At 45.8% G+C, this 15819-nt stretch overlaps 1 protein-coding gene across 1 annotated transcript; it reads left to right on the forward strand.

Annotated features, from left to right (window-relative positions):
* Positions 1-2648: 2648 nt before the first annotated feature.
* LYPD1 (LY6/PLAUR domain containing 1) lies at positions 2649-15774 on the forward strand. Its single transcript, XM_053471940.1, has 3 exons — positions 2649-2937; positions 7579-7713; positions 15394-15774. The coding sequence occupies exons 1-3, from the start codon at positions 2892-2894 to the stop codon at positions 15621-15623; spliced, it is 411 nt and encodes a 136-aa protein (XP_053327915.1). The 5' UTR covers positions 2649-2891; the 3' UTR covers positions 15624-15774.
* The last annotated feature ends 45 nt before the right edge of the window (positions 15775-15819 follow it).

Here is a 15819-nt window from a genome sequence, read left to right on the forward strand (position 1 = left end):
GAGGCTTTGCTTTTCATTAGAGATTACCCTTTAGAGAAGCCTATAACAGGATTTTAGCTCAGCTGCCGAGGAAGGGACATCTTTAAACTTCCAACCTTAACCTTTGTACTTTGCAGCAAAGAGATGAGATTTGCTTGGAAAAAAACTCCAAGCAAAAGCTTTTTTTTTTCTCGTTTCAAAAGTAAAGTTTGAGAGTAAAGTTTTTTTTTATATTTATGATTTTGGTAAGAATTATATACTGGAATTCTTAAAATCTGTAATAGGTCTGTTCTTTTAAGTATGTTCTGTAGATAGTATTATAAAGATAAAAGGATTTCCCCATCCAGAGACCACCCTGGATACAATGTAGCAAATGCCAGTGGGGCTTAATTGTTGCCTGAATGGGTTCCTTCTTGTTGTAGGCTCTGCTGGAGCAGTCGGAATATACCCCCGATGCATGGCTCATGGGCCATAATCAAGTCTTTAGATGACTCTAGCACCTACCTTTAGCTATGGTGCCCTGTGGGGGTTCATACTGGGGCATGTGCACTGGGCAAGTATACGAGTGCTGTGAGACTCCACTCAATGAGGCTCTCTGTAACACTCAGTTTCTACGCCTCACTGATATCTCACTAGAAATAAACATTACTGTCCATTTAACCGGAAGGTTCTTTGCATTCAATTAAAAAGATGAAGGTCATTGTAGTGCGAGCAGGAATCCTGCTTCAGGAATAAGCAGCCAATATGCGATGATTATTGGTCAATTTATAGTTTTCTGCTAAAAACTTATGTTGAAGATGTTCTTGGGATGCAGAGAAATGAACTCGTAATAAGAGCAGAATAAAGGCAGTCGGTTAGAGCGTTCTCTCTCTGCAGTGGGAGAGACGGTTTCATTACCAGTCGACGGAGGAGATCTAAGCTGGATATTATCTTTAGATTTGCCGAGAATGTTTCTCGCTGCAGTGAACAGAGACCACTCTCTGCACACGAAACCGCAGACCATTAGTAAGGGCATTGGGGCATTTCATAGAAAAGAGATCTCTGGGATCATATAGATCCGGGGCTAGAAGCCTGACGGGGATATTGAGTGTCTGTGGAAATGCCCCAATCTGTGAGTACCCCTCACCTGAAATAAAAGCACACTCCAGCAGTGCTTTTCCGCACATTTCCTGACTGAAACAAATCTGCAGCATTAGTATGATCAGAAAATACGGACGGTAAGAGAAATGTTTGTTCTGAGCTGATGGGGTTCCAAGGAAGGAAACAAGAATTTGTCACATTGCCCTACATCCACGGATTCGATACACCCGAAAGTGCAAGAATTGCAGCACAGATATACCTTCTTGAAAGTTTACCACACCCACTGCCCCAAAACTCCACCCACTCTGCCCAACCCACATAATTAGCATGATTCAGCTCTGCCTAGTTATTATGGTGCAGATTCTGTCACCAAATTCACAAACTGACTTGCCCCTTAACCCGCACGACTTGCCACTGCACCCTGACTTGCCACTGCACCAACAGGACCAGCCATGGCACCCAGATTAACTATTGCCATGAACCCTTTAGGCTCCTGTCCATGCGCAACAGGCTAATGTGCCGTCAAGGGGCAGGCCCAGGCCAGCAAAGACTCCTTTGTTACAATACTTCTTGTGTTACGATGATTATGCACATTATACAGTATATATATACACACATTATACAGGATATATATTTATATATATATATATATATATACACACACTCACTGGCCACTATCTTAGGTACACCTGTTCAATTGCTTTTTAACACAAATAGCTAATCAGCCAATAACATGGCAGCAGCTCGATGCATTTAGGCAGGTAGACGCGGTGAAGACAACTTGCTGAAGTTCAAACCGAGAACTCAGACAGACTGGTGTGAGAATGGGCAGACTGGTTCGAGATGACAGAAAGGTCTAATAACCCCTCGTTACAACCAAGGAATGCGGAATCCCATCTCTGAAGATGGGCTACAGCAGCAGAAAACCCCACCGGGCGCCGCTCCTGTCAGCTGAGAACAGAAAACTGAGGCTACAATTCACACAGAATCCCCAAAATTGGACAATGGAAGACCGGAAGAACGTCGCTTGGTCTGATGAGTTTTGATTCCGGCTGCGACATTCAGATGGCCGGGTCAACAACATGAAAGCCGGGATCCATCCCACCTCGTATCACCGGGTCAGGCTGCTGGTGGCAGTGTCATTACACCATTGTGTGGGGGACATTTTCTTGGCACACTTTCGGCCCCTTACTGCCCCTAACCCTAACTTATACATACACTAACATACTTATATACACACACTAACACACTTATACTCAGTAACATACTAACACACAGTAACATGAACACACACACTAACAAACACACACAGTAATGTACTTACACACACAGTAACACACATACACAAAAACATACACAGCAGCAAAATGATGGGATTTATAAACGTCAGTAAATGTGCGGATAATGCCGCGGATGGGGGGGGTAGGCTGTGTGGGCGTGACATGGGCGGGGTCAATGCTCGAAGGGGGCTGTGAGCATTCGTTGGGGATACAGCAAGGACTCAGACTAATTAACGAAGCGAGACCACACCCCATGACGCGTCTTATGGGCGGAGCGTCCAGTGCTGCTAGTGCCAAAGCTAGAGATGCCAGTCAGACCGGAGACACCGGGGACCGGGAGCCGCTCAGACCGGAGGCACCGGGGACCGGAGGCCGCCCAGAGCGGATACACTGAAGAGCGAGAGCCGCTCAGACCGGAGACTCCCGAAACTGGAAGCTTCTTACATCACCGATTTGTTGTATTTGCACCGGAGACTCGGGGCCGTTTAACCTCCCGTTTTCTGGGTAACGATCTCCACTCAAGAGTGATGGGTGTGTGAATCCCGACTGAGGATGTGGCTTCTCCTGTGGGCGACCTGCTGGGGGCTGCTGGGGGCAGGTAAAGAGTGATTATGGGTACCTGCCCCACTCTCTGTTACCGCTGTCTGTCTGCCCGTCTGTCACTTTATCTGCCCCTCTGCCTGTCTGCCCCCTGGCTATTCTGCCCCATGTTACCCTGTCTGGCTGCATCTCTGTCTGTGCTTCTGTCTACCCCTCTGTCTGTGATTCTGTCTGTCCCGCTGTTTGCCCCTCTGCTTGTCACTCTGCCTCGTTGGCTGTCTGTCCCACCCACCGGCTGTACTACCCCTCTAAACACTTTGCCCCCTCACTTTGTGACATTCCAGCCCAGACCCCAGTTCCACATAGTAAAGCCCCAGGCTGACAACACACCTGGTGCACAGGAGCCAGTCCTGCTGAGGGCACATTTAGAGAAAACATAAATGAAAGGAGCCCATAAAGGATGCTGTCAGGGGTGTAAACACATCCTAAAGCCCTTGTTACTCCTCTGGTGGCTTGATGTGGTAATGCAAGCAAAACACCCCAAAAGCTTCAAATAGTAGCCCAGATATCATTAAATAGGAGCAGGCCAAGAGGTTATTGCCCCTTGCCCCAATATCCCCCCGGGGCCAATTGAATGTCAGGGTTTGTGTTAATTTGCTTTTTGTTACCCCAGTGCTTCCGTCTGTCACTTTGTTTAGTCCATTTGTACGTAATCATGTGTGCGTGTGTGTGTGTGTGTGCTGTCGCTGCACTTGTTTGTATTTATTGCACCAGTTTCCTTACTCCTCTGTACATAGAGAGCATCCGTCTGAAGAGCTCTGTGATTATTATTTTATCTGTATGGAAACAGCGTCTGTGTGACTGTGAAATCTCTGTACTGAGAGTGTCTGCGTGATCGTGGATTATGTACTGAGAGTGTCTGTGTGATCGTGGATTCTGTACTGAGAGTGTCTGTGTGATCGTGGATTCTGTGCTGAGAGTGTCTGTGTGATCGTGGAATCTGTACTGAGAGTGTCTGTGTGATCGTGGATTCTGTACTGAGAGTGTCTGTGTGATTGTGAAATCTCTGTACTGAGAGTGTCTGTGTGATCGTGGAATCTGTACTGAGAGTGTCTGTGTGATCGTGGATTCTGTACTGAGAGTGTCTGTGTGATCGTGGAATCTGTACTGAGAGTGTCTGTGTGATTGTGGATTCTGTACTGAGAGTGTCTGTGATCGTGGATTCTGTACTGAGAGTGTCTGTGATCGTGGATTCTGTACTGAGAGTGTCTGTGTGATCGTGGATTCTGTACTGAGAGTGTCTGTGATCGTGGATTCTGTACTGAGAGTGTCTGCGTGATCGTGGAATCTGTACTGAGAGTGTCTGTGTGATCGTGGAATCTGTACTGAGAGTGTCTGTGTGATCGTGGATTCTGTACTGAGAGTGTCTGTGATCGTGGATTCTGTACTGAGAGTGTCTGTGTGATCGTGGATTCTGTACTGAGAGTGTCTGTGTGATCGTGGAATCTGTACTGAGAGTGCCTGCGTGATCGTGGAATCTGTACTGAGAGTGTCTGCGTGATCGTGGAATCTGTACTGAGAGTGTCTGTGTGATCGTGGATTCTGTACTGAGAGTGTCTGCGTGATCGTGGATTCTGTACTGAGAGTGTCTGCGTGATCGTGGAATCTGTACTGAGAGTGTCTGTGTGATTGTGGATTCTGTACTGAGAGTGTCTGTGTGATCGTGGAGTCTATACTGAGAGTGTGTGTGATCGTGGAATCTGTACTGAGAGTGTCTGTGTGATCGTGGATTCTGTACTGAGAGTGTCTGTGTGATCGTGGATTCTGTACTGAGAGTGTCTGTGTGATCGTGGATTCTGTACTGAGAGTGTCTGCGTGATCGTGGAATCTGTACTGAGAGTGTCTGGGTGATCGTGTAATCTGTATTGAGAGTGTCTGTGTGATCGTGTAATCTGTACTGAGAGTGTCTGGGTGATCGTGGATTCTGTACTGAGAGTGTCTGTGTGATCGTGGATTCTGTACTGAGAGTGTCTGCGTGATCGTGGAATCTGTACTGAGAGTGTCTGGGTGATCGTGTAATCTGTATTGAGAGTGTCTGTGTGATCGTGTAATCTGTACTGAGAGTGTCTGGGTGATCGTGGATTCTGTACTGAGAGTGTCTGTGTGATCGTGGATTCTGTACTGAGAGTGTCTGCGTGATCGTGGAATCTGTACTGAGAGTGTCCGTGTGATTGTGGATTGAGAAAGCCCATGATCCCAGAATCTGTGTGGAGAGATGGTCTGTGCAGAGAACTCCTGTGATCGTGGAATCTTTATGTATACTGTTAGGGATATTAATGAGACAAAATAGGCAAAACCAATATTTTATCACACACGCAAAATAACGACGCTACCAAATATTGTAGTACCACATCCACAATATTAATTTAAGGAGATACCCTATATTTTATCTCCGATCCTAAATCCTTTCAGATCGCCGAAAATTATAATTCAAATTAGATATATATCACAACGATAATCAATCAAAAATATTATTTATTGTGAAGGCAATTTATAAAATCTATATATAAGTCACACAGTGCAGAATACAAAATACAAAGTTCTTAAACATGTCAAATTGCAGTATATCCAAATACGGTATATTATCGAAAGTTATCAATATGAATTAATACTTTATGAGTCTAACACACACAATTAATTTCCATCCCACTCAGCAACCAAAAATTGATAATAATCAAGGCGGTAATAAAAAGATCACTAACTCTATTATATTAGTTTAACTAATATGACAATTAAAATAATTTAATAATGTCTAAGAGTGTTTAGTGAAATTCCTAATAGATGCAAATAATGTCAAACTTCATCTACAGGTAAAAATACCTTTTCATTATTGTCATTATCACGGGTTATAAGCTGCAGTCTCACAAGCCGTCATATACAATAATGCAATATACTACTTCCCAGAAACAGGGAATTCTATACGAAGAAGACAAAATTCACCTCTATTTAGAATAATAAAACAATTATAATTACCACCACTTGTTGCTGTTGTCCCACCGGTCCTTGTAGAAATTAATCCAGGTTCAGTGGCAAGAAATTAAGTGGAAAGAAATATAACTTACTAAAAGTTATATAGGTTGGGACTCAAAGTAATTCTAAGAGTAAGATTATGGTGCCAGGATCTTGAGATTCCAATTCTTTGGGGTAAATTAAATGAGATGAGTCCTCAGGGTCTGTCTGTTTCAGGGTGCGTTTTTCAGGTGAGCCCTAAGGTGAGTCTTTAAGGTCCGTTTTTTTTAAGGTCAGTCCTCAGGTTCCGTTTTTTTTTAAGGTTCGTTTTTAAGGTGAGTCCTTTTAAGTTCCGTTTTTTTTAAGGTCAGTTCTTTAAGGTCCCTTTTTAGGTCAGTCTTTAAGGTGAGTTTTTACAATTATTAAAGACATAAGCTTTTAAAGACATAGCTTATTATCATAGCCTCCACCTCTTGATTGGAATTATCCAATCAAAACGGTGGGTTTTACCCATTATAATTAGGACTTCTACTCATTTTTACATCCTTGTAATTTCTTAATTTACCTGCGAGAGACGCTCTGGTCTAAGAAATAACTTAAAACCATTACATATGTGTTAGGAATTCATTCATGGTCACCCTTATCTTTAGATGTTACCTCCTAGATAGTAAATCAGGTCTTTGTAGTCACCCATATCTCCAGATGTTGCCTCCTAGGTAGTAAATTAGGTTTTGGTGGTCTTACGACGTACCCCCATTCCAATTTACATTCCTAAGGATATGCAGTGTCTACTCCTTAACTTTCTCATGGAAGATAACCTTAATTGGATCATATATTCGCTGAAACATCATTATACATGAATACTCCTTTGTTCTCAATTATAGAGGGAACAAGGACAAAAAGAAATAATCACTACATGATTAAATAAAATAAAATGGCTCTGACTCCATTTTGTGCTCATGTAAATACAGAATATATAGAATACATGTTTTCTAGCATAAAATATCTGACAATACAGAGTGTCCGTGTGGAACTTGTACAGAGAGAGTGTCCGTGTGCAGTCTGCGTACAGTTGTAGAAAGTCTGACTTCCTTGCAGAATGTATGCGTTTACTGAGAATCTGCATTCTTTTACTGGGAATGTATCGGATTGCTGGTGTAATCCTGCTACCCTCTTACCCTTTGGAGAGATTTCCATAGAATGTTTTTTTTTATATAATTCTTTGTTTATTAAATATACAAGTCCACGGCCATGTGACATTACTAAAAACAGCATTTATTAAACAGTAACAGGTGTACTTAGCACTTTACACTGTAATAAAGGAGAGGCGCCGTCCGTGCAGGAATTATACAGTTGGTATGAATTTATCTCCAATTGGGCCGTCGGTCTGGTTTTTGGTTTATAGCTTTTCATGCTCGGCCCTCGGTACCATAAAACATCAGGCTCGCCCACCTCTATGCTTTAAACTCTGTGTAGAGAGACCTTTAATACCCTCCTTTTGTGTATTTGGCATCCATAGCCTGAGCTACCATGGACGCTTCATAAGAACCAATAATAACCACTCCATGTAGCCCAAAGGCCAAGTAAACCAAGAAGCCAAGTGGTCTCTGGCACCAGCGGCATGCTGATTGTTCCATGTAGAACGTCAAGTGAGAACCTCTCCTGTCCTGATGCTTTCCTTCCATTGCAGGGTTTGCTCTGCAGATCCAGTGCTACCAGTGTGAAGAATTCCAGCCGGATGACTGCTCGGCCCCGGAGTTTATCGTCAACTGCACGGTCAACGTTCAGAACATGTGTCAGAAGGAAGTCCTGGAGAAGAGCGATGGTGAGGACCGCAGCTCTAATGTCAGAAGCAGACTGAGAATGATGCAAGATCCTGATGGATAGGTAGATAGACAGACATATGGATATACAGGCGGAACAGACAGACAGACATATAGACAGACAGGTAGATGGCTGGGATAAATGGATGGACAGGCAAACAGAATAGAATCACCCATTTCATGGGTTGACCCTTCTTAACATGACGATAATCATTATTCTTCCCCAATAACTTGGTGTAAATGTAAATTAACACCGGTCTCTTATTCAGTGTTTTCTGTGCAGGCATCAGGAACATGAAATAAGTCATCACCAAATCAAAATAAAATATGATGTCTCTTCCTGAGTGTAAAACCCCAAGAATCTACCCATTTGCCCTGAGTTCATGAGTGCCAGCTGTCACATTTCCTTTGCTGTGGCCCAGTTGGGGAAGGGTTCATTTGTGAGAGTGTAGTGAGGTTGGGGTAATACTGAACCCGGTAGGCTGCCCTCCAGTGTCTTTAACGTGAACATGCGTGGCGTGTGAGCTGTGCTGGGAATGGATTTTCTTTGTTTTGTTGGATTCATCACCTGGGTCGGTCAGATCTTCGGAAGGGTAGTTCCTGCTGTGACCATGTGAAAAGCAGTTATTGTAAAGGGCCTTTAGTGTATAAAAGCCGCTCAATCCACCAAAATAACCCGATTGGTTGATTGAGTCGTTCCAAGCACCAGGCGCCTCCCCAACGTCCCCTCGACTAAGCGACAGCCCTGGTGTACCAGATGGCTGAACGGGAATATGCAGTCAGACGTTCCAGGAGAGCTTCCGGTTAATAAAAGCTCTTTGTATATAGACAGGGCGATGGCGTTCGCCGAATGGGCCATATGCAGAACTGCGCAAATACTATGACCTAAAGCGCCACAGAAGAAAACAATTCCCATCACAGACATAAAATACCCATAGATTTAAATTGCCTAAAACATTATTATTATTATTATTAATAATTATTATACGTTTATCAGAATATATTATAATTGTTACACTGGAAGAAGAAACAGTTTGTGTTCTGTTAAAGGGGAAGAAGAATCAGACGCAGAAGGTGTTTGTGCCGCGGGCCCGAGGCCTTTGTTTTCTCCGATCCATCTGCCCTTTAATGATCTCACTGAGGAAAGAAGAAAATCCTTTCGAAACTCCATCTCCTCCTGAAGTCTCATCCCTACAGACTTCTGGGAGAGAGAATCTTTCTTCGTTCAGTCTCTTCAATGTCAGCAAAAACTAGAAATTTATAGTTAATGTTTTTGTTTAATTCCCATTGGTTTGGGGTCCCCCCCAGGCCGCAAACAGGTGGGTACATGCGGGGCCAACAGCAGAGGTTTACCCTGGGCCCCCTTCCAATTAAAGATGACCCTGGCTCTTCAACCGAGTTCACATGAAGCTTTTAATATAGACGCCCCTGTAAGCAGCATTTGCCTTCGATTTAATGTGCGCAGGTGTTGTCATAGCAACCGTTTATCGGTTTGCAACAGTTGTGATATTTCTTAAATTTGACTCATCAGATGTTAGGCCAAAGACCTCCGCGCACGTCTACACAAGACAGCTGTCCTGTCTCTACCCCGTCCATCACACACTCATGTGTCCTACCCCTCTGCCTGGGACATTTGCCCTGGCCGCCTGGTTATGGGGTTAATGATGCCACCTGTGCAGTAGGGTCTAACGCTGTGGAGCTGGGTCACAGCAGAATGCAGTCCTTGGACCCGGGTGTCAGCATGGAGAGCCCCGACACCCTTCCAGTACACCTGCCCCATTTCCCAGTACACCTGCCCCATTTCCCAGTATCATTCAGCCGATGTGTTACTTTCCGCTCTGAGTGTTTTTTGATGCCGTGGGAAAATAAGATGGTTATCAGTTTATTCGTCATTCTCGCGCAGGACGTGAGGAAATATCCTGGTTATTTGGTGCATTTTCCTCATTGAGGCTGTAAGGTTTGATTTGTCGGAATTAACACATTTTGGGGGAAACTGTGTGCAGAGGGTTCGTTTTCGTGAGACGCGCTCAGGTCTTTTGTTGCCTTCCTCTGGAATTTTGTAAAGTTGATTAGCGATAAAACGGCAGTTGTTGGATTTGTAGGAAACGGCTAATTCCTGCTAAACGATTTTAAAGAATCCTACATGTTACAGATTAATATGTGAAAATAGCCAAAGTGACGGTTTATAGATTAAAATTAGAAGCTCACTTTATGTGCATCCCATGGGAGCAGCAACATCATGTTCTCAGGATCTGAAATGATTATTCCACACCATTTAGTTTTCTCTCCCCTATTGTTACAGCAATAAAGATGGTGGGTTATGATATTTGGGTTTTAAGCCAAAATACTGTGTATTTGCTGTTGGTTCCCTAGAAGCTGACCTGGAATTTCTCCTAATTTTGCATGTTTACGTCGATGAGGCTGATTAAAGGTGAGCGCAGCTTTTATCTGCCCTGGTCCTAATGCACTGAGCGCTGTTGGGTTGCGTGGTTGCCGCCACCGCGCACGCTCTGAATGCTGGTCCTTGGTATTTTATGTTTTGTACACGCAGCGAGCGCCGGAGGAGAAGTCAGACACTTTCTTCTCTCAGAGGGTGAGGGTCAACACTTCATCTGCTGATAATTCATTTCTTTAACGCTTAAGCCCTCTGAACAGCCGGGTCCGCGGCCGACCTGCTGGTGCCTTTTATTCATCTCACGGAGAGGCTGCTCGCTCTGAGCGCTTTATCTCTTCCGTTACCCCGGAAGGAGAGGTACGTGCCCACAAATATAATGAATAGCCAAAACACTAACATTTTATCTTCCGCGTTTCATCTCGGCTTTGATTGTCTCTTGTGAGCGAGTCGCGACTTCCACGCTCTCCATGGATGGCATGGAAGCTTAGGATTTGCATTTGGTTGAAAACAGGATCATGTAATTATAGTTTTTCCCCTTGACTGGGCATAAAGGCAATCGTTTGATTTTCTGCTGAGAGTAAATATCGTCGTGTTACAAAGCAGCGGGGACGGCAGCCTCGGCCAAGAAAATGCTGAGGAATGGACTTCTGTGTCCATCTATCCAAGCACCTTAAGGAACAGCACAGCAAATAAACCAATGAGAACAAATATATTTCATGTCACACGTATTTTGGGCTCTATTCACTAAGAGCTGAGTTAAGTCGCTCTGGCAAGACTCCGCTGGCTTTTTTTTAAATGGAGCAATTTGCGTTTAAACCAATTCGACTGCTGGCTCTTGGGGGGCTGCCCCGAAAAGCACGAAAAGTCGACTTTGTGGAAAAAGTGGAAAAACTCATCAAAATCAATTGGATTCCCAGGATGAGACGAGTTTACCCAGAGCTCATTAAACGCAGACTCCATGTGCTATGACCTCGGCTTTGGGGAAATAGTTTTTCAACTTGACAGGTGCTGTCAAGGGGTTCTGAGTTAAGTCGGCCCGGTTACTGCTGTACACTTAGTGAGTACTGAGTACTAAAGTTAGTGCCTATATCGTTCATATTGTTCGTGTTGGGTGATGAGTGATACTTGCAGACAGAATTCCTGTTTTGAATGGCAACCTACGGCTCTAGAAGCAGAGGACATGTCGCCCGAGGTGGGGTTCCCATAGTATTGCAACAAGGAATCATTTGTATCACATCTGCCCAGGGGTGGGTGCATCCAGGAATGGACAGTTTCCCATAAATATTTGTGCACCAGTTGTATGTGTTAAATATAGTGACACCGGGGGGGAATAACGGAATAACCATCCGTGTGCGTAGCACAACCTATTCGTCAATGTGATACCGTTATATGGTACATGCGGCCCAAAGGAGTGTTTGTTTATACTTGTATGAGTCTTCCTTTGCGTGGTAAGAGTTGGACACGTGGGGGGGTGTCATCATGGCCACTTTTTATGTCTCGTTCACAGACTCCCTGATGATTTGCCCAGCCTTTAGTTAAAATACCCAGCCTTAGTCTTCTGGACGCATCCCTTGGGGATGATTTTAGTTTCAGGCTCTGACTTTGCTTAAGTGTTGGAAGGATACCGGGTGCCGAATGAATCTACATTTCCGGGACACCATTAGATGATGCGTTAATATTTCCAGTAACTTGGAGTGAATTTTCAGAATAGCTGAGCAGCATCACAGTAGATGTTGAGAAGGAATCGGGTGAGGACAGGTTAGGTTTTTATATTAGACATATTTAAATTATTTAAATTTTCTCCTTTTCTCCTTGAAATACCGTTTTCTTCGCCTGGCCATTTATGTTATATCTTTTCACTGTGGTTTCTACAGACATGGCCGTGGGCTCTGTGAACGAATCATTGTGAACAATACCACATACAAGGTCCCTTCAGGGTTGCAAGCTGTCATCATGGGTCCGTATGGCTTGCTGTGTCCCCTTGGTATGGTGGGCTGTGTCCTCTTTGGTATGGCGGGCTGTGTCCCCTTTGGTATGGCGGGCTGTGTCCCCTTTGGTATGGCTTGCTGTGTCCCCTTTGGTATGGCAGGCTGTGTCCCCTTTGGTATGGCGGGCTGTGTCCCCTTTGGTATGGCGGGCTGTGTCCCCTTGGTATGGTGGGCTGTGTGCCCTTTGGTATGGTGGGCTGTGTCCCCTTTGGTATGGTGGGCTGTGTCCCCTTTGGTATGGCTTGCTGTCTCCCCTTGGTATGGCGGGCTGTGTGCCCTTTGGTATGGTAGGCTGTGTCCCCTTGGTATGGCTTGCTGTGTCCCTTTGGTATGGCGGGCTGTCTCCCCTTGGTATGGTGGGCTGTGTCCCCTTCGGTATGGCTTGCTGTCTCCCCTTGGTATGGCGGGCTGTGTGCCCTTTGGTATGGTGGGCTGTGTCCCCTTTGGTATGGCTTGCTGTCTCCCCTTGGTATGGATTGCTGTGTCCTTTGGTATGGCGGGCAGTGTCCCCTTTGGTATGGTGGGCTGTGTCCCCTTTGGTATGGCGGGCTGTGTCCCCTTTGGTATGGCTTGCTGTCTCCCCTTGGTATGGCGGGCTGTGTCCCCTTTGGTATGGCAGGCTGTGTCCCCTTTGGTATGGCGGGCTGTGTCCCCTTTGGTATGGCGGGCTGTGTCCCCTGTGGTATGGCAGGCTGTGTCCCCTTTGGTATGGCTTGCTGTCTCCCCTTGGTATGGCGGGCTGTGTCCCCTTTGGTATGGCGGGCTGTGTCCCCTTTGGTATGGCGGGCTGTGTCCCCTTTGGTATGGCGGGCTGTGTCCCCTTTGGTATGGCTTGCTGTCTCCCCTTGGTATGGCGGGCTGTGTGCCCTTTGGTATGGCGGGCTGTCTCCCCTTTGGTATGGCGGGCTGTGTCCCCTTTGGTATGGCGGGCTGTGTCCCCTTTGGTATGGCTTGCTGTCTCCCCTTGGTATGGCGGGCTGTGTGCCCTTTGGTATGGTGGGCTGTCTCCCCTTTGGTATGGCTTGCTGTGTCCCCCTTGGTATGGTGGGCTGTGTCCCCTTTGGTATGGCTTGCTGTCTCCCCTTGGTATGGCGGGCTGTGTCCCCTGTGGTATGGCGGGCTGTGTGCCCTTTGGTATGGTGGGCTGTCTCCCCTTTGGTATGGCTTGCTGTGTCCCCCTTGGTATGGTGGGCTGTGTCCCCTTTGGTATGGCGGGCTGTGTGCCCTTTGGTATGGCTTGCTGTCTCCCTTTGGTATGGCGGGCTGTGTGCCCTTTGGTATGGCGGGCTGTGTGCCCTTTGGTATGGCGGGCTGTGTCCCCTTTGGTATGGCGGGCTGTGTCCCCTTTGGTATGGCGGGCTGTGTGCCCTTTGGTATGGCGGGCTGTGTGCCCTTTGGTATGGCGGGCTGTGTGCCCTTTGGTATGGTGGGCTGTGTCCCCTTGGGTACAGCGAGCTGTAACGTGACCGATTAACAGCTCTGCATTTTTTCTTTACAGATAATGTCTGACATCATCAAACTTCCATATTGGAGGTGGATTTCGTTTTATCTGCGCTGTATTATTGGGGGTAGAACTTGTAGTATTTACGGGGACACAGGCTTGGCTCGCATGAAGAACCAAAGCTTCAATATTAAAGGTGTTTTAAAAGCATGAAAAGAGTCTGACGGCGTGAGCGTGATTTACACATTTAAGTGATGGATCCATGATGGTTTACAGAGCGCGGCGCCTGCAGCCGCTGATAAACAAACTTGTGACTTGTGAATGCAGAGTTATTGGCCGCGTCATTAATTTTCAGTGCTCAGTAAAGCTGACGGGGGATATATTGCAATGCACAGCGCTCCGGGCATGTTCCCTTATTAATAAATTGCTTCCAATACCTGCCGCCGTGCAGCAGATGAACGGGATTTGGGGCTTTAGATGCAGGTTTAGAATTAACCGCGGTTTTGTGAACCGTGAAAACCAGAGATTTCCATAGATTTGGGTGGGAAAGTGACGCATGACGTGTTTTGTGCCATTCGCAGCTAGTTCTGAGATATCGTCATTCATTTCTCACACGATAAGGACAATAAACTTTAAAGCTTTACGTTTTCTAAACCACGTGAAATAGTTTTAGTTCTGATATTCAGAGACATTTTCAGCAAGCGTCCCAACTTCAGACCATATTCCTCCTGGACCGCTTCCTGTAAAATCTGAAATTTCCTGTTTTTAGGAGGTGTCAGGAGCTGGATCCGTACAGACGACTGTAATCGCCCAGAGCGCCCACAGACGGAGTTCAGGAGTTATTGAGCGGGAGCGGAGTTAGACAGGGCCTGCGGGCCGGCTGCAGCACCACATACCAGCGTAGTCCAGAACAGAGAAGAACTTGGAGATATCCTGCAGGCACCCTGGAGCAGGCATGAGACATAGCACTAGAATCATGTGCAGGATGCTGCAGGCTGGGAGTAGGAAAGCTAAGCAGAGTACAGGAGAAACATAACGAGCAAGGGGGACAGAGCGAGGAGCAAGGGGGACCGAGGAAGATAAATAACCAGACAAGATATACATATTACAGGGTACCACAGGGAACAAGACAAGTAATACCCAGGATCCGACATGAATAGGACAGAACATAGAGAGATCCAGAAATGGACCACAGCAAGACAGGGAAACAAAAGACATGCAGCTCCGCAGCCTGGATGGGGCCTGACAGGATGTTTGAAGCTCAGTTGCATATTGTACACATGTTGTGTTGTACGCGTTATATTAGTTTCGGGTCGACAGACGGAAAAAGAGACTGATGAGGTCCCAAGAGCTTGTGTAATTTTACATATTTTTCTATGTTGGCCCAAAAAGGGTAACTTCAACTAAAGACTTCATCATGGGGCTATGTCCGTATTTATTACTTAATTTAGGGTAATTGACACCAAATGAGCCACAAAGAAATCTGAGATTATACAATAAAACCAGCATTTAATGAGAAATATCATGAACCAGGTGTGCTTTGTAAATTGTTCGAATTTACCCCATTTCCAAATCTGTGTATGAGATTGAACGTCGTAAACACAAATAAGATTAGAAAACGCATAAACGACCGCGGCTGCCTCTGAAGGTGTCAGAGGCCTCTTGTGGACTCTTTAGCTGAAGGTGGCCCCTGGAGGTAGCAGCATTGAGCCATTGCATGTATAGTTCATTTTTATTGCTGAGATACAGTAGACTTTTCACAGGCTCTCGTCCACCTCAGTGTGTCTCACTAGCCTGTTTAATGTCAGCCCCTCAATCCCTTTGAATTGTATTTTCCAACCTTTTTTCCCCCCCGCAGGAACGCTGTATCGCAAATCATGCGCATCGTCTGGAGCTTGCCTCATGGCCTCGTCAGGGTACCAGTCCTTCTGCACCCCGGGCAAAGTGAACTCTGTTTGTATCACCTGCTGTAATACTCCTCTCTGCAATGGACCCAGAGCCAAGAGGAAGGGGAATTTGGCAACAGTCTTCCATGGGGGATTCCTGGCCCCGGCTCTGGCACTGTTTGTGACCCTGATAACCTTGTAACCTGGAACCTCTCTAGAAGCAGCCCTGTTCTTCTTCGTTGGGGACAAGGACGTGATTTGTTTTCCAAAGCAAAAATGACAGCTCACCAGAAATATATTTTTGGTTATAGATGGTTTGGCTGATTAAACTTTGTGCGCGGTTATAATCTTCACTCCAATAAAGAGCGCCTCTCGATCCGCGCACAGATAGCGTGTTA

The sequence above is a fragment of the Spea bombifrons genome, chromosome 7 (assembly GCF_027358695.1).
Source record: "Spea bombifrons isolate aSpeBom1 chromosome 7, aSpeBom1.2.pri, whole genome shotgun sequence".
NCBI lineage: Eukaryota > Metazoa > Chordata > Amphibia > Anura > Pelobatidae > Spea > Spea bombifrons.